At 45.8% G+C, this 27,974-nt stretch overlaps 1 protein-coding gene across 3 annotated transcripts in view; it reads left to right on the top strand.

Moving 5' to 3' along the window:
- CRHR2 (corticotropin releasing hormone receptor 2) overlaps window positions 1-14,090 on the top strand; it is a 138,205-nt gene extending 124,115 nt beyond the window's left edge. For all 3 annotated transcript variants that reach the window (XM_040062418.1, XM_040062425.2, XM_040062435.1), the window contains one exon: window positions 12,889-14,090. In XM_040062418.1, the coding sequence (XP_039918352.1) occupies window positions 12,889-13,029 (141 nt within the window). In that variant the 3' untranslated portion in view covers window positions 13,030-14,090. The remainder of the gene's footprint in view (window positions 1-12,888) is intronic.
- Window positions 14,091-27,974: the final 13,884 nt, after the last annotated feature.

Below are 27,974 nucleotides of genomic sequence, written 5' to 3'. Positions count from 1 at the left end.
CTGAAGCTGTCTGTCCAAAGCCATGAGCCAGCTTCCCATCTCCTGTAACTTTGATCAGAGTTCAGACATAATCGAGCCTGGCAAAGGAGGATTTTCCACCTCATGCACTTCTGAGCCTTGATAACAATCTACTGGGAGATCTGGAATGATCCCAGGACTGATCTTCCAGCTGTGTCACACTGCTGTCACAGTGGGAAGGGGCATTTCTGAGGGAGTCAGTCCAAGGTTGAGACACCCAGCTTGGGCTGTTGATTCATTTCCCTAAACTCAGCTCTCTGGTGCTGCTGGGGAGGCTGCAGCGGATCTGAGGCATCTCTGTGGCTCTCACCAGCTGATGCAGGATCTGGAGAAGATTCACATCTGACTGGGAAGTGGGAAAACCAAGTGGGGCTTCTCAAATAGCTCCGTGTCAGTAATTCAAGCCAGTCAGTTCATCCTTTTTGCTTTTTAAGCTTTTCTTCAGGTTAGTCTGCAAGAGGCACCTCCACCTGCTCACCTGAGCAGCTCCTGTCTTTGCTGGCAGTCTGGGCTGGCTCTCCCCTGCATGCCCACACACCCTGCTGCCATGTGGGCACCCACAAAAGCAGAATTTGGGAGGGAAGTGCCTCCCTGTAGCATTTTTTGACATCTACTGTGCAACTTCCACTTGACTGACTAAACTGTGGCAACTCTTTGACTGCTTATTTGAGGTAAAACATAAGTCCAAACCCCCAAATACTACAATAGTCTATTTCAAAACTGTGAAAAAAAAAAAAAAAAAAAAACCTTTGGGCTCGTCTTAATGTAGTGTGAGAAGGTTTTTTTGGAATATCATAAAGCTTTTAAAGGATAAAATTGCCTGTTCTTTGCTAGCCTCAGCACAGTGAAAAAATATACAAACTCAGTGAATATTTAGAGTTTTCTGGGTGTGTAATCGTACTGTCCAGAACACAGATTTGCATTTTACAGTGCACTGTTCCAAAAACTGAGCTGCTCCCAGCCAGGCATCCCTACTAGGAGTGGTGATGAAGGCAGTGCCACTCAATCCCCATGAGGTACCAGATTTTGCTCAAAAAAGGGAAAATAACCCGTGAGGAGCAGCCTTTCAGTAGCCTGAAAGTTTCCTAGATATCACTGAAGCCTTGTTATTATCTCCTCAGTGAGCCTGATGTTCCTGTCTCTGTGGTAGATGGGCTGATAACTGTCTCAGAAGGTTTTAAATACTTCAGGTTTTCCAGTTAGAGCAGAGCTGGGTTCTTTAAATGCCTGTAATGGTCTTTATCAGGTTACTCATCCCCCACGGTGCCAGGCTTGCTCTGAATGATGACACAAGCGAAAAGCCTGGAAAATCCATCAGTTTAAGCTTGAATAATGCTGTGATCTCAGCTGCCTCTCTCCCACCCCATATTTGGTACACATCCCGCTGGGTATTTAAAAACTGCCGGTAACTGTCTGTAGCAGAGCTCAAAAATTATGGGTTACCCTCAGGAAAAACCCCAAAATATCCTTCAAGAGGTGTTCAGTGGGTGCTTCATGTCCAAGAGACTTGTCCCTTCACAATTTATGTGTTTCCTTTTGCCGTGGGACAAAAAGCCTCTATATTTAGTGGAAGACGGAGGAATCACCAATGTGGGTTCCCCAGGTGTGAAAAAACGCCTGTAGGGATGTTCTACTCCCTAGGTAACCACATTAAAAAGCCCAATTTGTTTTTTTTTCCTGAGGCTCAGTATGTGATTTCACTGAGTTTTCTCATCAGGAAGTATTTTTGAGGAAGAAAGAGAGTAATAGGAAATAAAGCAGCAGAGGTGATGTTTTCAGGAGCCGCTAAGGGACCCATACAAAATTCCTTCCCTCTCAGGGCTGGAATTGGAGGCAGCCTTTGCACAGTTTTGAATGTTCTCAGAATAAGGAGAGGCTACAATTAACCCCAGCCCTTTATGAGGAAAGGAAATTGTGCAATGAATTTACTGCCTGTATTTTAAAGTGCACGTAGAGATTTTTGCAGAGAGATTTAGTAAATGTTGAGACCGTTTCTCAATCTGATGTGAAAATCACTTGGTTTGGGTACAGGGGAAGCATTAACAGCAGTTACTGGAATCTGAGCAAATGGCAGAAATAATTACTCAAGGCTGCATTTTGATGGAGTCACAGGAAATGGAACCACGTGTCCTGACAAACCTGCATGGACTGAAAATAAAGAGGAAAATTCTACTGGCTCTGGTAGCTTGATGCTGTACCCCTTAGTCCAGTTCCCACAGTATCTGAGCACTGCAGTCTGTGTAGCTTCAAAACCTCTGTACGACTAAAACTGGGTTTAAAGACCAAAATCAGCATCTTGAAAATACCCAGGATGTGAGAGGTTGTTCCAGAGAAGAGTTTGCTGACAGAGCTGGCAAGGCTTGGGCTCGATGATCCTTCTGGATCCCTTCCAAGCTGAGGTATTTTGGGATTCTGGGATTCTCTTCTATGAAGGTTCTGTCCCTTTGAGTTCTCTGTGGGAATGAAACAGCTGAGGGTTTTCCCTCTGTAACTTCCATTGGTTTAAATCAACACGCCTTAAGATCCAACCTTTCGTTGGTGGCACCTTTCGTTTTTGAGTGACATTTGACGTGGGTATGCGGTCACCTCCCGTGCCCTCATTTCCACAGAAGAGTGTTTCACACAGCTCCTGGACTGGCTTTTTTGGCTGCAGTGAGAGAGGGCGTGTCAGGCCCCCCAGCTGGAGATGAAAATGTCAGTAAATCAAAGAACCAATCTAAGATCATCAAGTTCTACCATTAAACCATAGTCCCACCTACAGTTTTTGAACACTTCCAGGGATGGGGATCCCACCACTTTGTCAGCTTGTTTCAATGCCTGACCACCCTTTCAGTGAAGAAATTGTTCCAGATATCCAATCTAAACCTCCCCTGCTGCAATTTGAGGCCATTTCCCCTTGTCCTATCGCTTCTGACATTGGAGCAGAGGCCAATCCCCCCCTGGCTGTCCCCTCCTGTCAGGAGTTGTGCAAAGCCAGAAGGTCTCCCCTGAGCCTCCTTTTCTCCAGGCTGAGCCCCTTTCCCAGCTCCCTCATCAGATTTCTGCTCCAGCCCCTTCCCCAGCTCTGAGCTCTGTTCCCTTCCCTCTTTCCAAGCCAACACCTTATACACAAATGATTGCAGTGAATCCACGGAGAAGAGGCAATTTAGATTAAAAGTTTACAGCTTTTTATGTTTTATTGCTTCTGAAAAGTTGTGAAGCTGTTTTGAATGAAGTGTGTGTGCCATGGATGGACACAAGGGGCCGTTGGCACTCGACTCATTAATTTGTTTAGAGATTTTATGGAAAAAGAGTTTTCGGTTTTTGGCCGTAGAGAAACACTAGAGGGCAAAAATATGCAAATTTCATTTAATTCAAGTCGAAAAGAGCATCTCTGGACTTCCAAGAAAATTGACAATGAGAGGCTTCTGAGAACTTGAGATGTTATGAAACTGGCATAATGAAAAATCTGTATGCATTTACATTGAATGCCACTTCAGAAGAGTGGATTCAGGTTGTGAGCTTCTTCTTCAGCGACTGTAGAAAAAACAAGATGCTCCTCCAGATTTTTTTCAGTCAATTTACAGATCATAAGACTGAATTTAATTTCAGATAACACTGGATTAAAAAAAAAAAATAGGGTTAGGATGGGTTTTATCGGAACAAGGATAGATAGACTTTACAAGAGCATGTAGTGACAGGACAAGGGGCAATGGCTTCAACTGACAGAGGACAGGTTTGGATGGGATATTAGGAAGGAATTGTTCCCTGTGAGGGTGGTCAGGCCTTGGTACAGGGTGCCCAGAGAAGCTGTGGCTGCCCCTGGATCCCTGGCAGTATCCAAGGCCAGGTTGGACGGGGCTTGGAGCAACCTGGGATAGTGGAAGGTGTCCCTGCCCATGGCAGGAGTGGGATTGGATGAGATTTAATGTTCCTTCCAAGCCAGGTCATTCAATGATTCTGTGATTCTGTGAATGGCTTGAAACTGTGCTGGAGGAATGCATTCCCACACAACTCCTGCTGGACAATCTTCACTGCAGGTCAGTTTTTCCTTTTCAGTTCTTTAGTGTGCACCTCCTGCTCAGGGGAAGATGGGTACAGCACTCCCAGAATTTCTCTTCTACCTTTGACTGATTCCAGACAAAGCTTCTTTAGAGGAAGATGGATCTTCCACCCTTAACTGGTGTCGTGTCCACCTTTTAGCCAGACCTTCTTAACAGTGATGGTTTTCTCCTGAGCCAAACTCAAGTACTTCAGGGAGAGGCAGAGAGTGCATTTATAGTGTTTCATATTCCAAATAGGGCTGGCTCCACTCCTGCTACCTCAGCAATGATGGTGGAAACCAGAGGATAAGGGAGGAAGAAGAACCCCTGCCTCCGGAGATCACTTATCCTTGTTACTTGGTGCTTCATGCAATTTCCAGTTACCACCAGATCCCTCAGAGAGTTCTGTGGTCCTTGGAAACCTTACCAGGCATGATGGGAGATCCCAACACAGCCACCCCAGAGCTGGGAATGGAGGTGACAGTGTTTGAGAACAACCCACATCTGCAAAGGGATGGTGATGATGAGGGGCTGCTCAGGGAAGAGCAAGCTCCACTCTGAAGCTGAATGAAGGGAGCAAGGCAAATCCTGATTAAACAGGGAAGAAAAGATGTAATAGTGAGGAGCTCTAAGCACTGGAAGAGAGGCTCCAAGGTGTTTTGACATCTCTGTCCTTGTTTGTGCTCAAAACGACTTGCTAAGATCCTGACATAATCTCAAAACTGGATAAAACCACTGTGCTGAATGTGCTCTGATCATGGCATGGGACCAGAGGCCTTTTCATGTCCCTTCCAATTTTAATTATTCTATAGTTCATGAGTTCAGTGTCCATAATAAAATGCCTGTCCTTCATTTCTATCCATATCCTGGATGGATGAATAACCAGCCAGACCTGAGTCTGAAAACATCCTTTTAGAGCCTGAATTCTTAGCTCAGGACTCAGATTCAGTATTATCTGACCAGTCTATGAACTGACATTTAAAATGGCAAGCAAATAGCTGGCTTAGAGAGAAAACATCATCAGAGAGGAATAGATCAGATGCCACTGTAAATTATTCTCACAACAAGGTGCGAGGCAAGGATAAATATGTTTAATTTTTTTTTTTTTCTGTTGACCCTTTAGCCAAGCACCATCTGTCTCTCAAAATCTATTAAGCTCAAAGTGGCTTCCTTTGATCTGATCATCTTGGGAGGCTGTTCATTAGAACTGCCAGCTCTGAGTCACCCCTGGAATGGTCACTCATCCCCTGCCCATCAGCACAGGCAGGCTCCACATGATTCATCCCCAGCCCAGAGGACGTGTATTAAACATTCCTTAAAATCTCTAAATAAATATGAATATGGAGGTGGGCTAGAGGGCTAAAGTTCAATTCCATCTGCTCTGGGGGTCCTTCCCCATCCCGTTTTCCTCCTCATTACACCGCTGCTGATGTGAGGGTGACTCCAGAGCACCCCACAACAAAACCACAGGAGCTCGAGGCGGGCTGGGTGCACCCATGGCCTCCCTCTGCTGTGGGTAGTTCTGGTCCTTTGTGGCCCAGAAGAAAGGAGCAGCATTTGTTTCCACACAAAGATGTGTGACAGATCTTTATGACCAGTCAGAATTGTTTGTTGCAGCTTCTTGAACTGTTATTTACGATAACAGTTCAAGAAGCCAAAATTGCACTGCTGCGGTCTTAGAAATAAACCTTGACCTCCCAGGCTGGCAGGTGCTGTGAAAATATCCTCACATTGTAAAGAATTGCTGCTAAAGACCCTGGGGAAAAACAGAGGGGGGAAAGAAAAGAAAAAAAAAAAAGGAGAATGCAAACTAATTAAGCAGGATAATTTTATTAGGCAGATAAACAACCCCATACCAATGTTACATAAACAGTGGTGTGATGTAGGTTACCTGTTGGAACAAAAACCAACATTCTTACCCAAGCTTTGTTTTTGTTTCCTCTGAGCCCTGCAGGTTGTTTTGACTACATCCCTTCCTGACCTGGGGAGGATTAGCTGCTGATCATGGCATCTTTCTGGGGATGTTCAGCTCAGTATTTTGTGTGATGGTAACATGAGCACCCTTGGCCTGAGGGGCTGGGTCTGTGGGAGCCTTGCAAAGCCACACCGGCAGAGTAGGGCACAGGTGCTGTAGTTTATTTATTAAACATGGATGAAGACATGCCTGTCTCTCTGCTCCTCACCTGCAGATCCACAGGTCTGTCAGCCCAGGGATCTCTGTGCTTAGACCACTCTGTGTCTTTGCTTCAAACCACTCTGTGTTAAATCCCTCCAAGGACCTGGAGAGGTTTGACCAACAGCTGCTTCACAGCATTTACCGTTAAATACAGCATTTGCCATCCCTCCTCCCCGAGGGACACCCTGAACCTTTGGAAGACTTTTAAAAGTACAGTTTAAGGCATCACCTTACATTTATTTAAGTTCTGTTAAGTAATGGATGGGATTTTCCCCCACCCCAAATCTTAAACACCTAATAAATGCACATAAACAGCTGAGCTTATCACCTTCAGCTTCATTTACAGGCAGCGATTCACACAAATGAGGGCAGATTTCAACTGACCTATTTTAGTTTTTCTTTTTGGTGAGGTGTTGCCAATACCTTAGGCTTTACTAAGTCTCTGCTGGATGCAGGGAGAGACCAGGACTTCAAAAATCTCATGGAACTGCAGAGTCAGGCACAGTGAGACCAATGCCTTGGGATTTAAAGATCCGTTTTGCTGATCTGGACGTTGCTTGAAAGTCCCTTTTGTTCATCTGTAACTTGCAAAAAGATCAATTCAATCTTCATCAGCCTTCCACAGTTTGCACTGCTGTTCACAGAGGTTTAAAGTCCAAAGTTATTCTCCAGTCACCTCCAGCTGCAGCGCAAGGATATGAAACAAAGCACAAAAGATGCTTAAATGTAGGTGGAAGACTTTGAATTCACCACTGCAACCTGTTTTTAGAGAAGTAAAAAATCATTCTGTTTTAATACATGGAGATCTATGTAAATCTTACTCATTTAATTAATTTGCCTTCTTATCAGGATTTCTGAGAATAAAAGGTGGTATTTGAGCAAAGACCTTGATCAGTCACAGTCTACTGAACACCATGAATATAGAGATTGGGTATTAGGAAGAAATCCTTCCCTGTGAGGGTGGTGAGGCCCTGGCACAGGATGCCCAGAGAAGCTGTGGATGTGCCATCCTTGGAAGTGCTCAAGGCCAGGTTGGATGGGGCTTGGAGCAGCCTGGGATAGTGGAAGGTGTCCCTGCCTGTGTCAGGAGGGTGGAATGAGATGATTTTTAAGATCCCTTCCAACCCAAACCATTCTGGTATTCTGTGATTATTCTACAGACAGAGAGGACCTGCTTGTCTGTCTGGCCCTCACTTGTCAGCATTTCCAGGTGAGGAGTGTCCCCTGGGGACAGAGGATGGCTGGCATCCCAATAGTCCTAATTCCAGCTTCCATTACCGTGGCAGCTCATTTATTCCTGCACTTCTTATCAGACACCTACATAACTATTATATTTTATTATTATTATGTCAAAAAGCCCCAGGTGAATGGGCCCCTTTGTTCTGTGTAAGTGGATCAAAACAACTTCTTCTCTGCTAATGACACACGACGTTTCTTCCAAAAACTGATTTTTAAGGTTCCTCAAAGCTCTTTTCTCAGCTCATTTCTAGTTGATGGCTGCAAGAAATTAGCCAGCAGCCAGTGTCAGTACAAAGCTGATGTCTATCTTGTCAACAGAAAACCTTCTCTAAATGCTTTCACCCTTCTCTCCATCTCTTTCATTCTTTTTGTTATTCTGCTGGGGAGGAGGCGGAAGAGACGTTTCTAACAATATTTTTTATTTAATATGATCTAAAAGTTTGCCAAGTCCCCTGGTTAGGTGATCCAGTCAGAAGAGAAAAACTGTCACCCACTGATTTCCTTTCATCCCATTATCCGAATCATTGTTCTTGACTGTTCCAAAGCAGTGCCCACACTCTAGGCACAAATAATGTTGGCAAACCTGATTTGACCACATGCTCAGAAACTGTGATTATTCACTGGGCACAAAGCAGGAAGAGATGGAAAGGGTAATTCTCAAAGAGGATCTATTTGCAAAAAAAAAAAAAAAAAAAAGACAGACCAAGGGTCAAAAGAGGCACCCAGCTCTGTGCTCAGAGCAGGGATAGTTTTGGTCCTCAAGTTCTGCAGAAGTGAGGCTGATAATTTGTGCTCCCAAGACTCCTTGTGGAGCTCCAACAACTGATGACAGCCTGGAGCATCCTTGGGCTGTTACAGGCCAGTGCTGGCAATTTCAGGTCATAAATGTGCTGATGCTGACTCTGGGGCATGGTACTCTAGGAATGCTTAATAAATAGAGGAGGCTGCTCTTGCAGAGATTAACAACCATGTTTGATTGATGATATTTTGCATTCTTCTTTTCTTTTACTCTTCCACTGCGCAATAGCTTTTTTTGGTGTCTTTTAACACATTATTACAGCAGCCACAGCCAGTTGTTTCATTCCTTACATTAAGTTAACCTAGAATTTTGTTTCTGAGTTCAAGTACAAGATATAAATTTGACCTTAATGATTTCTGCTTGCACTCTGATCACGTACTAACTGCAGTTAACTATTCTGTCATTAAAAAATGCTTTGCCCTCACCCTTGAAAGTGCAGAGCCCATTTCCATGTGTCCAGTCTGTTAGGAATGGCTCCAGCTGTACAAGCAGACAGCATTTTTGTTATTTTTTTTACCCTGTCTCTATATGACAAAAGCCAGCTACTTGTTTAGACTCACGTCTTTATCTCCAGGTGGCTCTTTTTGACTTGATTGGCTTGAAGCACAAATGATAAATCTAATCTGGCTTCACTGGCTGAGTAAGTATCTCTTCACACTTTCACTGCTGAGAAAAGAAAAACCAAAATATCACTGCAGAAGTAAGGAGGAAAAATTTTCTCTGGCAGTATCTCAGCATTCGGTGACATCTGGGGAGAAAGGAGCATTTGAGCAGCAAGATCCCTCTGATCTCAGGTCTTCCTAGGACAGTTTCCCATGACAATGGTCTGACAATTCACGTGTTACTTAAACCACTTGTCTGAGGTGCCCAGCATTCTGTTAAGCTGGGTTTGTACCCAGAGGGGCAAAGGCTGTTCCATTCCATTCATGTCTAAGTGCCATCCTCAGGGGAATTGTCTCTGTTTCTTCACTGTCTGTATTGGAAGCATAAATAATGGATCCAGTAACTGGATGGGGCTTGGAGCATTCTGGTCCAGTGGAAGGTGTCCCTGTCCTTGGTAGGGGCTTGGAATGAGATGAATTTTAGGGTCTCTTCCAATCCAAACCATTCAGTGATTGTGTGATAATTGGCCAAGACTAGGTGTGAGTCTTTCAGAGTTGGTGGCTCCCCCTTGCATGGGCTCTGGCACATGGATTTGCCTTTGAGTGTGCATCATATCCTCCCTCCCATCCAGAATCGGGAGCAAGGATCCCTCTGCCACTCCAGGTGGAACTGTGATAGGTTTGTAAATAGCGAACTTCCAGAAAAGTACAGCACCATGGCACGGCTCTCCAGTGTTCCTGTTTTCCCAGGGGGGTTCAGTGAGCCAGGGAGGTCAGTTTGGTGAGAAGGAGATGATGGTCAGCACTCCAGGCTGCTGCAGTTTGTGACTGAGTCCGTCCATCCTGGCTGTGCTATTCCGTATAACTGTGTCATTCAAGTCATTTTATAGCCTGACCAAACCCCATCATGAAACTGGCAGAGAGGTGGTGGAGCTACTGCTTCATAATGAGAGACTCCTCCAGAAACCCTCTGCACTGTTGTTTAACCCCATTGTTCTCATTCTCATCTCCAAATCATTCATGATGATCATGTTCTTCATGGCAGTGCTGTCCTTAATTCCCCTTTCATTGGGTGTTCTCGCTTCTCTTTCTCCAGTTCTATTCCCCCGTATTCTTTGTTTCATTAGGTTCAGTCTGACTCCTCCTAAGTGTAAAAGACATTATCATGTATATTGAAACAAATCAGTGATTCAAAATCAGAAGAAACTGGTGTGGCTTTCTCCCAACCGTACCTTAGAAATCTACTAAGACAAGCAGTTGCTTGTCTTAAATCACCGAATCACGGCATCAATTAGGATGGAAATCACTCTGAGATCACTGAGTCCAAGCTATGACCTAAAATCACCATGGCAGCAACACAGATTACAGATAGTTGAGAAAACAACCAAAGAAAGAACTCCTCTGCTCTGATTTTCCCAATCTCTGCCTTCTAGAAGGGCTCAATGGATAAGCCACATTTCCAGGTTCAGGATTCCCCTGAAAAGGCACCAGAGAGGAAATTGCAAAACTGTTTTCCAGGCTGGTGCTCATAAACTTGTAGTGGAGTTTGTTTCATGGACAAAGCTGTGGTGAGAGGGGATTGTTTGCTGCCAGACCACAGTTTCTCAATAGCAGTGCTACAGCCCAGGGCTCTGAAAGCCCACCCAGAACGAGAAAATTGAAACCAGCCAAGAGGAGGAGAGCAGTTTCCCCCTTTCTGTGTCCTCCTTGTGAAGTCTGCTATGTTTTAGCCATCAGGCCTTCACCCTGTTCATGTGGGGCACCTAAAACTGACAGGCTGTGGTTTGGGTTGGAAACACCTCCAGTCCTGGAGCTCTTCAGCTCACCTGAGCACACTTAGACAGCACTTTTGAGTGCTCTGAAGTGGGGTTGGAGACTCTATGTGTTCCTCCTATTTTGAGTAGACCTCACAGAGCCCCTGCAGACAATCCCCAAGCTTTCAAAGAAATGAAGAAAAGCGGCAACTCTTCATCTTTGGACAGCTTTTTTTCAACTCCATCTTCCCTGCAGCGCCAGTGGTGGTGACAGACAGGCCCAGGGTGGCTTTGATTGACCTCACGCAGGTGCTGATAGCTGAGAACCTCTGCCAGCATGGGCTCCTCAGGCTCTGAAAGCTCCTCCCAGGCCTTGTGCAGTTGCCATGGCAGCTGATCCCTTTGAGGTCTCCTCCACAACAGCATCACTGATGACAATAACCAAAGTTCCCCTTGTCCATGGTAAAACGGGGCTTAAAACAATCCTTTACTTCTGGGGGGATGCAGTGAAAATCAGTACACTAAAGACTAAAAAATATCCATGGTTGGATATTGTCTGAATTTATCTAAATTTATAATCCAGACATTTTAAAGAGAGATGGTTGTCTAGACTAATTTTATAACCAATTAAAGGAAATAGGTGTTTATCATCTGACCACAAATCTCTGGTCTCTTTTGGACACCTGCTTTAGAAGGAGACAAAGATGAATCATCCCCTTTGACCTCACTGACTGATTCCCTCTTACTCAGGAGGAGATCTGTAGGTTAGTAGTTGAGGTGCAATGTCTCTATTACATTATTTATAACCCCTCTTTGTAAAAATAAATGGTTTTTGTAAAGGAGGCCCTGGCTTGATATGGAAGTTTTATGTAAAAATGCTTCTTTCAAGGTTCACCACATTTAAGGCTGGCAACAGAACATCAGCATCCTTTCCAAGTGTCATGAATACATCAGGAATACATCAGACTCTCCAGGAAGCTGGGCCCAGATTCCTCTCACCTAATTTTGTAGGCTTATTTATCTCCCTGGGTTAGGGGTCTGAATTGCTTTCCTCTCTACAGTAAGCAGATAGCAACAAGAATATCCAGAAATTGGTCCAAATGCTTTGTGCCAGGTTATGATTTTGAGTCTTCCCTGCCAGGGATTTGGTCTATTTTAGGAGTATTTCATTTCAATCCTTCCCTCCCACTGCCTTTGAGGTTTAGGGTTCCTTTCTCCTGTTTTTCCTTTGCTTATAGACGTATATATTTGAGCCAGAGTTCCTGTGCTCTCTCTATGCTCCTTGCAAAAAAAAATTAAAAATACACTTAAATTCAAAGTGCGTCTGGCCTATTGGTGAGCACCTGCTCAAGGATGACATTCTGCTGATGTGGAGCAACTTCCACTGCCTGCACGAGGTGCTCACAGGGGCTGGGTCGGGCGTGCCTGTGTCGCTTGGTTAGATCCCCTGTGCTTCTTCACATACAAGGGCAGCAGGGGATGGGGCTCTCCAAGAATTCCATCACGTCTTGGACATGATGCACCATCCATCAGGTCCACCCATCCTGAGGGCTTGATTCAGTTGAGAATGGTCAGGCCTGTTTGAAATGCTCTGGCGTGTTTAAGATACCAGATCTGAGACGTGAGGTGAGTAAAAGCCATGGTTTTTCCCCTGAGTCAGGTACTCAAGGGGATATCAGTGAATTAGACGCTCCCATTCAGGCACCTGAATCAGTCCCTGTGGTGCCTGGAGAGGCTACCTGGAGCAGAGGCTAGACAGTGTTAAAGGAATTAAGTCAGTATTTATTAAAAGGCCTTCGAAGGATGCACCTTGGGCAGTACAAGAGCCTGGCTGAGGCTACACTCAAGATGGACACCCAGTCACGAGTTTTCACAGTTTTATAAGTTTTGGTCCATTTACATATTGGGGTTGATTGTTCAGGTTATGAAGTCCCATCCTCCCAGATTGCTCTCCTCAGTTCACTGTTGTTTATAATTTTTGGGCCTGAAAACTGCAACGATGTCCTTGGTTCTTGGGCTGGAAAAGGATTTTTTTGTCTAACTAAACTGTGAGGAGAACTCACTAACGCTTTATATGAAGTTCAGAGTTACACACCAGTGCAGTACAGAATCTAGAAAACACAAAAGTTAAAACTTAAGGCATCATCCCCCACCACACTTTAGAGGCTTAAGGCATCACCTGTGTGTTTCGGTGCCTTGACAATATTGTCTCAGAGCGTCCCTTTACAGAGGACAGCTGAAATTCTCCCTTCACGTTGTCTCCCGTGTCTTTCCCCAGGTGCGTTCTGCCGCCAGGAAGAGGTGGCACCGCTGGCAGGACCACCACTCTCTGCGGGTGCGTGTGGCACGAGCCATGTCCATCCCCACGTCGCCCACGCGGATCAGCTTCCACAGCATCAAACAGACGGCGGCCGTGTGACCGCCAAGCACGGACACCGCCCACCACCACCCCGTGGCCTTCGGAGTCCTCCTGTCCTCACCCTCCTGCCTTCCCTCCCGCCCCAAAGCCCCTCTCTGCAAACTCTCCTCCTTTGTCCTCACTGATCTCTTCTCGGTGAGGGGCCCGTCCTGTTTCGGCGGGCTCTCAACTCCCACGTCCGTGATGCTGCTTTGAGGCAACCGGGAAAAAGCCTCCTGGAGTTGGTGGTGGTAAAACAGATTCAAAGAAGGAACAGGTTCAACTCTGACTGCGTCCTGTGGAAGTTCACGATGCAAAGTGTAAAACAGCACACTGGCAGGAATAATCAATTTTTTTTCCTCCTTCCTTTCATTTGTTTTGTTTTTATTCCCCCTTTCGTATCGCGGTGAGCAAAGACTGTTTTTAACACACTGCCCATCTCACCCTGTACATTGGTTCCCAACGGTTTCAACAGTTTGGTGTATAATAGCCCACCCCTTTCTTGTTTTCTTTGTAAAAAGTTTCTTCTCTGCAAAACTGTCGTTTGAGAACTTGTGGCAGCAAGAAAAAGAGCGTCTGAAAGGTGGAGTGAAGAGCCTGAATTTATCTGCCTTCCCCATTTCTCTCTTGGACTGAATGGGAAATTGTCAGGGCATCGCTGGACTGCTCCACACAGGGCACTTTGCCTGGCAAGCACCATGCCCTGCTCTTATGCAGATTTTCAAAGGACAGGAGTAGCTCTAAGTACCTCTACAAAATACTCTCATTCCTCTTAGCCCCACGCTTCCAGCACAGCGTAAGTGGAAAGCCTTTGGAAAGCATTTTTGGTTCTTTTTCAGCTGAGAGGATCGGGGTGGGGATAGACAATTTTTCTGGGTTTAAAAAACACAAAAGGGAAGCACTGTAAAGATAATGATGAGAAGAGGATGTTTTCTTTCTGAGGATAATGCTACGTGCTGCACAAAGGTATCTCTTGAGCATTTTGAACTAGAGCAGTTGTATCTACCAGGCTTTTTATGTGATGTTCAAAAATACTGTATATTTTCAATAATAAACACTACTCTGGGTTGGTTTCAATAAAACCAGGCATTGTTTTCTTTATTCTGGAAAGGAAGAGGACACCTGTCCTGAGATTGGTTTCATAGCTAAGATCAGGGAAGGAAGTCGTGTTTGATAATGAGCCAAGAGGAAGAACAACCTCGTAAATAAAATCCTGAAAAGGGGCATTTAAATGCAAGAAGAATTGCCTCCCTTCTCAGCTCACGGTCCTACACTGGATCCGTTTTCCTCTGCGCTATCTCCACTGGGCTCTGCCACAGCAGGAAGAAAAATACTGTGTTATATATTCTCCATCACCTGCATCTCAACAGAGCTGGAGTAATTCGCTCTTTCCACTTTTATCAAGCTTGTGCTGATCTTTCTTCAGATGTTTTATAGGACTTCTCAGCACAAGCTCGGTTTAAACCTCCAGATTTATGTTGCTCTAGTTTTCAGGGGCTGGAAAATCTCTTGGTTGACTGTTCTAATGGCTCAGTCATATTTAACTTTGAGCTTGCTGGCAATGAACAGCAAATTTAAATAAACATTTTGTAACTTTTCCTTCTCCTAACTCATTTAGGTTCAGGTTCCTCAAAGAGATAACAGAGGGAGGAAGGAGATTTGAGTGCCTGATGAGAGAGAGCAGGTCAGTGCTTTTATTTATCACAGTGGCAATGTGCAGCCCATTGTGTTTGAAGGGAGGGATACATCTACGGGTTAGAAATATGTGCAGTGAGTATCTCTGTGTTTGCTTTGGCTCTGGGCCATGCTGGGATGAAAAAGGGATTTGCAGTGCCGCAGATTTTGTCAGGAACTGCAGGTTCTCGGTGCTGCCAGGAGTGTAGCAGACATCCAGACAGGGAGCAGGTCTGAGATGAGAAGAAGTGTGGCAGCTGAAGCAGTGAACTAATGGTTAACTCTGGGATCCTTTAGAGCTCAGAGTTCACCTCAGAGAGCCACTGGAATATATCAGTGCCAGGGCACACACTTTGTGCCAGTGTTTTGGGCTATTTATGCAATGCCCCTGGTTCCACTCACAGTAATATTCACTGAACATTTAAGACCAATAAATAGGTGAAGACAGTTAAACTTGGTCTGTGTCTTAGTAAGGTGGCTGATCTCCCACTGCACTTGGTACCTACCCAAGGAACTTGTGCAGCTTGAGGAAAATAAAAATAACCTTTTCAACTCTGCAAGCCCTCACCCACAACTTTGGAAGAAGTTCACAGTTCACTTTCCTGACAGCAATGGTGCTGCTCCTGTCTCTGCTGCACTGGCTGGTCCCACAGGTGGAGAGCTAACATCTGTCACCAACAGTTTGGCACATTCAAATGCTGGCATGACCAAACGCTCACCTTTCCTGGGAACACCAGCCCAAGTAGCTGCTGATGCCATCCCAAGGCGTGGAGCTGCTCAGAAATGGACTCATCTGAGTTTAGCTCTTTAGAAATCAGCCCAGGAGAAAAACACCTGGGAGCAAAACAGATAAGCAAGAACTTCCATTTCCCCTGGATAGCCCTTGATGAAAATGGTGGAGGTGAGCCACATACCCTCATGTCAAGAAAACAAACATTTCTGAGTTTGCAGTGAGTGATGTTCATCCTGCCTTTTACCAGTGAATAAATGGTTTGGTGATTATCCAGGATACCTGTGAGCAGAGCTACTGAGATACTCCCCACGTGTCCTGGGCAGCAAAGGGGAATTCCTTGGCCATGTGTGCCGTCTCCAGAAGGTCAGGACTTGGCTGAGGAGCAACAGTGTGCACAGTAGCACCCAGGGAGCTCACAGAGCAACAGTAGAACCCAGGGAGCTCACGGATGCTGAAATCAACCCAAACCAGGCATGTGACCTGGCAGCAAAGGTCTGGAATGTTTTGAGGGAAGTGATTATTCCCTTCTACTCTGCACTCCTTCAACCACAGCCAGATGCTGTGCCCAGTTTGGTGACCCCAGTACAGAAGATACTAATAAACTAAAGCAAGTTCAGCCACAGGGACACGAGGATGCTCGGGTCTGGAGCACTCTCCATGTGCAGAGATACAAGAGGATCCATTTCAGAACAAAAAAAAAAAAAAAAAAAAAAAATTTTGGATGGAGCTAACAACAGCCTGCAAGTACCTCAAGGTTGCTGACAGACCCAACACTTCACAGTGGTTTGAGGCAGGAGGACAACAGGCAAACTGTAACAAAAGGCCGGGTAAGATACAAGGAGAAATTTTTTTCCTCACAAAGACAGTTCAGCAGTGGGAGAGGTTTCCCAGTGAGGGTGGGAAAATCTTCAGTGTTTTTTCAAGACCCAAATGGAAGAAGCCCTGAGCAGCATTGTGAGCCTGCAGTGAGTAGGGGGTTTGGACTGGAGGCCTCCTGAGATGCTTTACAACCTGGATTATCCCACAGTACAAGTACTGATATTGTCAGTCATGCCTCTAAGACAAGTGAAGAATGAACACCATCAAGGTTTGGCTGCTGCCTCTTTTTTCATGTGCACTTCAGGGGTTTTGGAAACATGCTTATGTCTCCTCTCTTCAAAAGAAGCTTCTTCCTTTGCTGTCTCCTGGCAGGAAGGCAAAGATGAATAAAGTCACATCTCTTCAGGGGAAACTCTCCTCTTTACTTTGTGATGCCTTTTAAAGCCGTGTGTCCCTTTCAACAAAATAATCATTTATGGCACAAGTCTGGGATGATTCAGATGTAGCTTTTGGATCAGCAGGAGCAGTCTCAGCTCGGCTGTGCCAGGAAAATGGTGATGGATCTGTAGGGCTGACAGCACCTGTGCATGTGTGTGTCTCTGCGTGTTTATGCACACGTGTGCGTTTGAAGAAAATGGATCAAATTACTCTGGATTTACAGCTTGTTGTGTAGGAGGAAAACAAAGCTGCTCGTGTTCAGTGAGTCATTATGGAAATGAACAACTATGAGCACTCAAGTGTTTGAAAAAGGACTCTCCAAAGCTCTTCCAGGAAAGTGTGTGCAGTGCTGAGTGCTGCAGATCACGCGTGTGCCAACTGGCGTGGGGCAGCAAGTGAAAGCTGACTTTGGATCTGGGCTAATTGCTTCCCTCTGGCACTATTTAAATCTTTTTTTCCCCATCCTCCTTTGCAATAAATCCCCAGTTCCTGCTTGCAGTGGAGACAGCTGTGCTGCAGTTACTGGGATGCAGGAGTTTAGGGTTGGGGTTGGGTGCCATCGCTGTGCTTGGACAGCACAGCCAGGGGATTGGGGCCTGAACACGGGGTATGGAATACACAGCTCCAGCTTCCAGCAGAGCACCACGCCCCTGGGGATGTGCTGTGCACTGAGAGAACGTTGTGGGAGAAGGGTCTGGGGTGGAAAATGCGTTTTGAGTGCTGAGATGGAGTCACTCAGGACAGTGTGCTGGGCAGAGAGGAGCTGTGAAGGGGCAGAGCCATGCTCTGACGGCCCTGGTCTCTGATCAGACTGTTTCACTGGTACCTACTCCTGCAAACAGACTCTCCTCTTTGTCCATGGGGAGAAAAAAAGCAATTTTGGGATTAGAGTCCTCCAAATATTGAGTATCCTCACATGGAAAGGATATTGTAGGTTCATGAGTGTGAAGGTTTCATGTAAATCCTTCAGATTTTCATAGATTAATTCACTTTATTCCTTTTCTCATATATGTCTTCCACAGGGCTGGAAGAAGCATCTCAAGAGAAACTTTTGGAAAAGAGATAATATCTGTAAATTTACTGATGGTTAAAGTATGTGGTTAAAAGGAAAACCTGGATCACCCAGTTGGGTTCTACTTTGGTTTCTTAGGTTTCTTCACTTGCTAATTAGTGCAGGAGAAAGCAAATCCTTCTGGTTGGTGTAATTACCACAGAGCAGAGCTGTACTGACCTTGTGCTCTGAGGGCCCAAAGTTTTAAAGTAGAACTCCTCAAACTTTAATGAGTTTCTCAGACACTAACGAGCCAGCCAGGCTCCAGGAGGGCTGTGTGTGCTCAGCACTGTCCAGAGGCTGTCAAATGACCCTCCTGCCACATCTCCCCTCTGCACTCGAGGGCTGCAAGGGCTGCTGCCAGAGGCTGAACCGGTTAATTGCGTTCTGCTGATTGGCACGTGCCAAACCAGTGATTCAGTCTGCTGAGGTGGGAAAATGACAAATTGCAGCGCTGCTGGCGAGCGAGCAGCACCCAGCAGGGTTGTGTTCATTCCTGGCACGGTGCTGATGAGCTGCCCCATGCAGGCTGAGCAGGGAATAGTGGTTAACCTGGCTCAGCCCAATCCTGGCCAGCCACAGCCAACTCTGTGCACTTCCACAGAGGAGGAGAAATCCTGCGTGTCCCTCAGCCGGCTTGCCCAGGGTTCGGTGCTTGACTCATTTTGACCTTTGCTGGTTGCTGACTTTCAGCCCAGCGGTTCAGCCAGAGGCCAATGGATCAGCAGGAGCGACAGCCCAGGGATGCTGGCACAGCAGGGATCCCTCGAGGTGGGAAACAGGGATTGCTGCTCCCCAGCAGGACACAAGAGCTGACTGGGTGTGCAGCGAAGCAGTGCAGGCCACAGGGGCAGCCCAGCTGCTTGTGGGGGAGAGCCGAGCTTGCCATGGTTTTGTGTCTCCCTGCAAACCTCCTTGTCCAGCAGCCAGGCAGGGATTGGCCTCAGGTCTGTAAATCACAGGATAATTTGGGTTGGAGGGGACCTTTAAAGGTGATCTGGTCCGACCCCCTGCACTGAGCAGGGACATCTTCAGCCAGCTCAGGTTGGTCAGAGCCCTGAGCAGATACCTGTGCTCAGGTACTTCAGAAAGGTCATCAAGTCTTCAGAAATAAAGAATCCTTCTCTTTAACAAAAGGATTGTATAAGCTTTTGGAGAGAAGAAAAAAAAAAAAAAACACAACACAAATCCTAGAATCCTAGAATTACCTTTTCCCTCAGTGCCTGTCCACAGAGCAGCTCACAGGGTGGGCTCTTGCAGTGTGCAACACCAAAATGCATAAAACCCCATAAGAAACTGACAGCTTTGCACAACTCAGTCCACATCTGAAACCTGGTGTACACGTGGATTTCTGTTGAAAATATGCCAGACTCATTTGACTTTATAAATACCCTCACATGTGCTTGTGTGTTTTCAGTGTATACGAACTTCTTTGACATATTTCTGACAGATTTTCTGCAAATGTCACAGATCCATCGAATCCGAGAGTGGTGTGGGTTGTGAGATCATCTCATTCCAACCCCTGCCCTGGGGTTTCTAGAAGGAAAATACTCAGTCCTGGGTTTGGAGTAGGAGAGTGATGTTTTCACCGGTCCTGAGCTACATGAAGGTGCATTGTCTGCACAAAGTAGCTCAACACAGGCGTCCACTAAGTTTTCTTGAAGGTTTTGTTTCAGCTTTGCTGATGGGCATTTTCTCCTTTTAATAAAATTAGTCATGTTGTACGTTTTGTGCACTCACTGAGAAAAATCTGCACCCAGCAAAATTCCCCCGCATTTGTGCTGTGCTCCAGGCTCACCTTCACTTTGTTAAGAGCAGCTGCCTCTCTCGTCCTCGTGGTTTTCCCCTTCTTGGTGTGCACAGGCTTTCAATATGTGCACATACTCGCTTTGCTCAGCACTGACAAGCATTGGGAAGTTGCTTGCAAAGCAGAAAAAAAAAAAAAAAAAAAGAAAAAAAAAAAAAAAGTTGCACAAAAACATTTTCTCGAAGCTGCCAACACCATAAATCTTCAGGAACCATGCAGTTCCCCCTCCTGCTGAACTCGTAAAAGCAGGGATGTAAAACCAAACAGCTCCAATCTGCAGCCTCTCCAGCTCGCTGTGCTCCCAGGGACTGGGAGGAAAGGCTCGAGGCTGTGCAGCCCCACAGCTCATCGTGTGCCTCCCTCCATAAATCAGCCCTTCCCACACGTTCTGCAGTGATAGGAGCTCCCACCCACGAGACGTTTGTGGTTCACGTGGGACGGGCTCCTTGCGAAATGATTGCAGCAGTCCCATCTGCAGCACCAGGCTGAAATGCTGGGCGGTCAGGGTGGATTAAAATCCAAACCCATCAGACCTCCTGGTCCCTCAGCAAGTGAGGATCACGTGCTGCTCCCTGTCACTTACACAGCAGCGTCTTTTTGGGTGGTGTTACTCGTCAGTGGTTCATAAATGACTCAACAAGCTGAACAATCAAACTGTCTCAGCTCGGTTGTTTTACTGTTCTTGGACAGTTTCATTGGCACAGCATGTGTACCCCTGGAGTAGGCACATGTATCCCATCTGTGTCTCTGCTGGAATCAGGGTATTCTGTTTGCCAGGACCAGACTAACATCTGCATCCAGAATCACGTGGAGGACTCACCTCGAAGCCTGCAGAGATCGTGCCAAATGTGTAGCTGCTGCCACACAGGGAGCGTTTGGTGTGTGGGATTCAAAACAGGCTTTCAAAAGGTGGGGGGTTCCCAAATTTCTTTTTGCTTTATGACAACTCCACGGGAATCCTGGCCCACCTCTGTCCCAAGCTAAGGAGAAGTCTCAAAGCTGCTGCAGGAGACGGTACCAACATCTCAATTCCTGCCCCTCTCCAAGGGGCGCCTTTCCATCAGGATTCACCTCACTGAGAAGGACAACCAAAATGAGGTACGCCCATGTGTGTTTTCTACATCCCCTGTTTTCTGGTAGGATTAAGCTGAGAGAGGTAAAGAAAAAAAAATAAATATAGAGCCAGCAAAAGCTGTAAAATCATCGCAATGCACAGAAAGTGCCAAGGAAAACATTCCCAAGGCACAGCACAGTTTTCCACAGCAGAACTGTGGGTCTTGGCCAGAGAGCTGAAGGAAGAAAAGTCCATCAAAAACATCTCTGAGGCTTTCCTGACTCAGCCTTGGGACTGGGATGTGCCACAACCCCTGGAGCAGCCACTGCTCCCATCCCCAGCAGTCCTGGGATACCTCAGCCCAGTGAGCCACGTGTGGGTGGGGATGGCTTCTGTCTGCACAGCCAGGGTCACCAGCAGAGCTTGCACACATGGAAAACCTCTCCTGTGAGGAAAGGATGGGAGAATTGTTCAGCCTGGTGAAGAGGAATCTCTGGAGAGACCTCACTGCAGCCTTTCAGCACCTAAAGGGGCTTCAAGAATCCCAGAGAGGGATTTCTGACCAGGGCAGGGAGTGACAGGAGAGGGAATGGCTTCAAACTGGCAGAGGGCAGGGGTGGATTGGATATTGGGAAGAAATCCTTCCCTGTGAGGGTGACGAGGCACAGGGTGCCCAGAGAAGCTGTGGCTGCCCCTGGATCCGTGGAAGTCTCCAGGGCCAGGCTGGATGGGGCCTGGAGCAACCTGGGATAGTGGAAGGTGACCCTGCCCATGGCAGGGAATTTGGAAGTGGTTTTCATCCCTTTTTTTAATACCCTTTAAATTTTTACCATTATTTAATTTTTTTAAATTTTTACCATTATTCCACATGTTGCAGAAGAGATCTTGCAGTTTTCAGTGATTTTAATTGCCTCCTTCATGAACAAGGAAGTAAAAAAAGCAGGGTTTCACATGATGCCCAACGTGATTTATCTCCAGTCTTCTGTTGTGCTTTATTAGCTAATTCATACACAGCTTGGATCAAGAGTCATTATGGGCCCGTGTTTTTCCAGCACAAATGCGCTGTAAGTAAAGAAAAATTAGCAGCTCACATTAGTGCTCAGCCATAAAATTAAAAGGGAATTATTCAAGATTTGACATGAATTAGTAAATGCACAGGCAGTGGCATTTTAGAGTCAGACAAGGGGAAGTTAAGAACCTCTCTTCTGCCTTTTTCACAGATTCGTATTTTATTTGTAGCATTTTGGAGAAATCAGTGAGTTTAACTGACTCATGGCCATTTCGTACTTGTCTAATTTCATAACAACAGTCAGGAGCTTTCAGCAAGTGCCCAAGCCTGAGATGGAAAAGATTTAGGATCTTCACATCCCAGTAATGCAGCTTTTTACAGATTTTTTTTTTCCCCTTTCTCTACTGATCATGAATATATGATTAAATATCTCTATATAATCAATCCATCAGCATGTTTTTTATACTCTAATAATCTACCCAGAGAAGTTCAAGGTCAGGTTGGACAGGGCTTGGAGCAACCTGGGATAGTGGAAGGCGTCCCTGACCATGGCAGGGTGGTGGAACTGGATGAGCTCTGAGGTGCCTCAAAGCATTCCATGATCCCATCAGTGATGAAAGAGGCATTAATTGAAATAAAACTTTCCACACTTGTTTTCTTTGTGCTGTTCCTGGCAGAGGGGGTGTGCTGGCAGCAGTGGTTGATTTTTAAGCAGCTCAAAAGCTCTTCTATATCCCCGTGGCTGGGAGCAGCCTGGGTAAGAACTGTGGAGACCTGAGTTCTTGCAGGAAGTTCATGACAGAGTTTTATGAAGCTCCCAGCAATGTTTGTTTCTCCAGGAAACTGTACCCTTATTATGGAAAGTTCTTTGTTGCCGAAAGTTAACCCCTGGACGAGATCTCAGACATTTTCCTCCAGACCTTGTTTTTAGCACATGGGAGAGATCAGAAACGTGGACACTTTGAGATAAAAAACTACTAATCTGCTCCACCAGCTTCTATTCAGACCTTTCCACTCTCAGGCACCACTCTGTGGCTGAACCAGACCAAACCCAAATAATTCCAGGCTGATGGCAGAATCATTCCTGCTGCCACAAGGAGTGGATTTCACTCTCAGCCACTTCAGTGGGGAGAAAGCAAAACCTAAAATCCTCCCCATGGCTACAGCAGCTCTGTCTGTCCAGAGGTCACTGGGAATCTGTCATTGCATCATAGCACAGATGAATTTCACCAGGACCATCTCAAAGGGAGAGAAGAAGTGGAAGAAAACATTTTGCAAAATGTTCATGCACATTTTGTTGGAAAAGAAATTTCATTTTGATGTTAGTCTTCTGAACTTTTATCACTTTTGTCTTCTAAACTTTTATCCCTTTTATAATTTTCAATGAATATTAATCCAGACTTTGGAACCAAGAATGATTTTCAAGATAAAAAAAAGAAAAACCCATGCAAAAATGGGCAATGTCAGGAATGTTATAATAAATTAACTTTTGGTATTAATAGCTTTTATCCCTTGAGAGTTTACAAAACTAATGAGTTCCATCAGTCAGCTCTCCTTTCAAGTGCTTGCTGCTTTCTAGAGTTTGATCAGAAAATTCAAGGTCTCCTTTTCAATCCATGGTTACTGTGTAATTTAGTCCTGTCTTAATTTAAACCTTAGCCAGGATGATCTGGTTAACGTTGAAATAAAACCTTAAATAAATCTGAAGTGCAGATCTTGGTGTCTTCATTCAAAAAGTCTGAGTGCCACCCTCCCAAGTGCCTCGATTTCCTCTTTCTTTTTGTCCTTTATGGATAGAATAAACTAAAACCAGTCACTTTAACCCCATTTTGTGTTATTTTTGTACATGGCCTTGCCCTGTAGATGACAAACTCCAACAGCTGCTAAAGGTACAACGAGGACACATCCTGTGGTGCTGGATAAAAGGATTCATCCCAGCTCATGTGGGACGTCCGTGGTGTAGAAATGAGTCTTTGAGCTCCTTACTCAGCAAAAGGAGCACTGTGAGGCCACAGCTCAGCTGTCCTCTCACAGGCACAGGTGAGATGAATTCCCCTTTTACCCCTCAGCACAGAAATTATCCACATTCTGGACCTGCTTAAATCCACCTGGATTATTTCACTGGGGTCTCACTTCCCATTTGTGTTGGTCTAATGTGATGATGAATCACATCTATTGTTTTCCATGGAGCTCCTCTTGGATCCAGAGTGGTGTAAGTGGGAGGAGAAAACTGCTAATGATACTATTATCATCCTTTTAGGGGAAACCAGCTCCTGAATTAGACTGTCGCTACAAAATTCATTTTGCCAACTTGAACGTGGCAACATTTATTTTATGCAGAAATTCTACATGGAGAAAAGTACATAGAGAAAAATAATATTTTAAAAATCTGTCCAAAATGGAAACATTAGGGGTAAAGCAACCACTAACTAAAAAGAGAGAGGAAATCCCTTATTCTGGAGGGATAGATGATATGAAATGAAATAGAACAGAAATGAAAATATTCAGAATCTTCATTATCTGTAGTTTCTTTTTCATTCACTTTCAGAGGAAGCAGCCAAGGGATACCTGAGGAGATCCTAAAGGGCAGGAGACGCCTGAGTGCTGCAGAGGGAATGAAACCCTTGGGCAGTGCCTGGGACCATTCCAGTGTGAAATGGGCCTTTACAGATTGTGACAGGAGCTGGAAGCCCCCACCAGAGGCGAATGTCACTCTCATTACCCTTCACTTCAACAGGTTTACTCCATTATAAACTCAGTGAGTCCTGCTGCTCTGATTTATATCAGCATTCACCACAAGCACTCCCTGAACACCCACAGGATTATTTCTAAACATCTCTGGTGTGAACCACGGGGGAATTTGGTTGTGGAATCAGCTGGGATTTAAAGAACACAGAGTGAGATCTAGCAAAAGCAATGCTCACTTTGTCCTTTTTCTTGTTCTTCCACTCCATGCTCCAGTAAAACAAAGCAGGTTGGTGCACTTTTGGAGCTGCCTCCTCTCTTATCTTCTTGTCTACATATCCATCTACCTGAGGCACCAAAGAAACACAGAGCACACAGGTCTCCCCTACAGGGAAAAGAAAATGCCAGGTTGGACGGGGCTTGGAGCAACCTGAGACAGTGGGAGCTGTCCCTGCCCATGGCAGGGGGTGGAACTGGATGTTCTTTAAGGTCTCTTCCCAACCCAGACCATTCTGGAATTCTAGGATCGTAATTTTCCTGGTGAGGCCATGGAGTTGGAGGTACCACTGCAGGAATTGCTCTCTGCAGGATTCCTTCTGGGCTGGAAGAGAAAAAGCATAACACAAGTGAGCACCACAGCAACTCAAGCGCTTCTTGTTTTTTCTTTCTTTTAATTTTTTTTTTTTTTTTTTTTAAAAAAGAAAGAAGAAACGGAGTGTGGAGTGAAGCCAAATTAAAGAAGAAGTCAGAACAAAGAGGTGACCTTGTATTTCATCTCTGATTAATGCAGGTTATTTACTGTGAATAGCACCACTAGAGACTGTACCTTGTGCTTAAGGCACTTTTCTGTCTATAAATAGACAGTGCTCAAGGCTGTTTGAAAATATATATTTAAAAATGAAGAAATAAAACATCCCAGGAGATCATGTTTTGGACAGATTGATCCAAGGGCAACTTCCTCTGGAACTGAAGTCATAGGAAGAAAAATGCACTGAGATTTCTGGTGTCATCCTGGAGAAAAACAGTGTCTGTGGAGAGATCTGAGATGATCTCTGTATTGTAGGTGACTTATCCTGAGCTGAATTCCCTCCTGGAACTGGGGACTCAATGGATCCGAAATACCCCAGGGTACTGGAGACCTCTCCACGGAGCTGGGAGATAGGACAGGTAAAGCCAGCTGGGATAACCCAGGTGGGCTTCCCTGGGGCAGAGTATCATCAAATTATAGAATAATTGAGGTTCAAAAAACCTATCAGTGCCAGGTCCATGGCTAGACCATGTCCTTAGTCCTTAAACACCTCCAATAGCAGGAGATGCTGGCAAGGACTGAATCAGGACTTTGGTGCCCATGCAGTCAATGCTCTCAGTCTCCTCCACGTGGCATTTTTCTTTCCCTCTTGGCCCCAAAGAGCCCAAATCTGATAGGATCTGTGATCTTAGGTGATTTTTCATGGTCCCCAAGCACGTCGCTGTCGGGTTTGTTTCCCCGAGATTCAGGTAGTTTTAGAGTCCTTTGCCCCCTTGCACAGCTCTGTGCCAAACCGATGAAAGAGACGGAGTCTTCACATTTAGATTTTTCAAGGCTGCATACTTCGCTTATTGCTCTTATTTTACAATTCTCTCAGTCCAACAAAGATGTTTGCAGCTGCTTGGACTTCTGACGACGACTCCTCCCGCCCAGGGCTGTCCCTTATCTTTTATACTAATTGCTACGTATTCTCTATTTACTATTAATTGCCAATGTCTATCACTATTACTAGAAAGGTCATCTCTACTCTGACCCAATCCTCACAAACCACCTTGTGCCAACATCACTGCCGAAGTGGAGTGAGGGAAGAAGAAAAAAGGAGACAACGCCCCAAATTCTCCATCTTGCCCCCATTCACTTCAATGCTAGAAATCTAAACTTACTGTTTTTTCACCCTGTGATAAGCTAAACTACTATTTTTCACACTCTTGTGGCCTGTAAACCCTCTCGCAGTGTAGGAAGTTTTTCCCATGGACTGAGATCAAATCCAGTGTCTCTCTGGGCTCTGGGCTGGGGTCCCAGACCCCCCTGCCCAGGTTTCTGACCCTCCAGGGCAGCCAAAGGAATGCCCTGGACTCCAACATGTCGCCACCTTTAACACAGTTCTGCAAGGAGAGGGAGTTGTGGTGTTTTCTAAAGGTTGCAGATGGACTCTGCATTTCAGGGATCCATTTCTGCCTGGATGAGGCACTCACTGCTTTGGACTGCCACAGCCTCTTACCCTAAATAGTAAAGAACTGCATTCCCTGGGAATGGAGGGCATTTGGTGTGGAAACACTGAAATGCAGAGGAGTCTGAGCAAGGCTGATCTCCTGCTGAGTCACTTTTCCCCACTTTCACCACAGCAATTTTGCCAGTGCCACATAAAACCGTGGCAGTTTGGGAGTGCAATGACTCCACTTCCCAGTCCCTGCTGTCACAGGGAGAAATTATTTCTGTGTGAGGAGGAGGTGAGGTCACATTAAGGTATTTGTTATCTGGAGAAAACGTGGCAGAGTTACTTGGGAGAAAACCAGAAAAAAAAACAGAACAAAATAATTAATAATAATTTAAAAAATAGTAAAAAAAGAAAAAAACCTCACTGAGATAATGCAGTCCTGGAGACAAGGCCCACCAAGCCATGGGGTGCTGGCCTGGTCAGACACAGGTTTTGCCTTGCAGATGGGGTGGGTTGAGAGAAAGAGCACAGAGTTACCATCCATCAGCTGAACCCTGCTGCCAGAGCACCACGTCCAGCCCTGACAGGCAGGGGAAGGCTGGAGCTGCCTGAATCAGCAGCCACAAAACTTCTTTCTTATGACCAAGCTTGAATGATTTAACTGGAAAAGCTCCCTCTGTCAAAAGTCAGTCATTTCTACCACTCTGGACAGAGATTATTGCCCAGTTTGGCAGTGAAATCCGGCACGAGCATCCACAGCATCCAGCTGCTGGCACTGACCTTGGGCAGAGAAGTGTCTTCTGTTTAATTGCCCTATGTTCCTTCTGCGGTCCCTGGAGAGCCAGTTAACATCATCAGGAGGCCAGAGCATGACTTATCTCATCCAAAAGAGGAATTTGAAAGAGATTTTTAGGCCTCTGTAAGTGTCTGTTCCTCTCTGATGGTGATAACGTGAGCTGAGGGGGCCTGGTGCGGGTTTAGGCCGAGACCCATTGAATCACAGAACGATTTGAGGTGGAGTGGACCTTTAAAGGTGACAGAGTCCAACCCCCTTTCCATGAGCAGGGACATCTTCAGTGAGATCAGGTTACTTCTGACCCGGCCTGGCCTTGAATGGTGGGCAGCCACAGCTTCCCCGGGCTCCTGTGCCAAGGCCTCACCACCACCCTCATGGTAAAGGTCTTTCTGATGCCTACTTAAACCTTCCTCTTCCAGTGGGAAGCCATTCCCTGTGTCCTGTCCCTCCATCCCTTGTCCCCAGGCCCTGGAAGGGGCTCTGAGGTTTCCCTGGGGCCTTCTCCTCTCCGGGTGAGCACCGCCAGCTCTCCCAGCCTGGCTCCAGAGGTTGTCAGATGGATCTTCTTGCCTGATCCGCTTTTCCCCAGCCCACACAACCTCCTCCAATCCCAGCTGAGGATCCGAGACATTTATTGAGCACAATTCTGTGCTAAAAGCAGCAGCCACCACCCTGGCACGGCCTGGCCTGAGTCAGCCCAGCTGATACAGAGGG

This window comes from Hirundo rustica, chromosome 1, assembly GCF_015227805.2.
Source record: "Hirundo rustica isolate bHirRus1 chromosome 1, bHirRus1.pri.v3, whole genome shotgun sequence".
NCBI lineage: Eukaryota > Metazoa > Chordata > Aves > Passeriformes > Hirundinidae > Hirundo > Hirundo rustica.
This window is presented reverse-complemented; position numbering and strand designations above follow the sequence as displayed.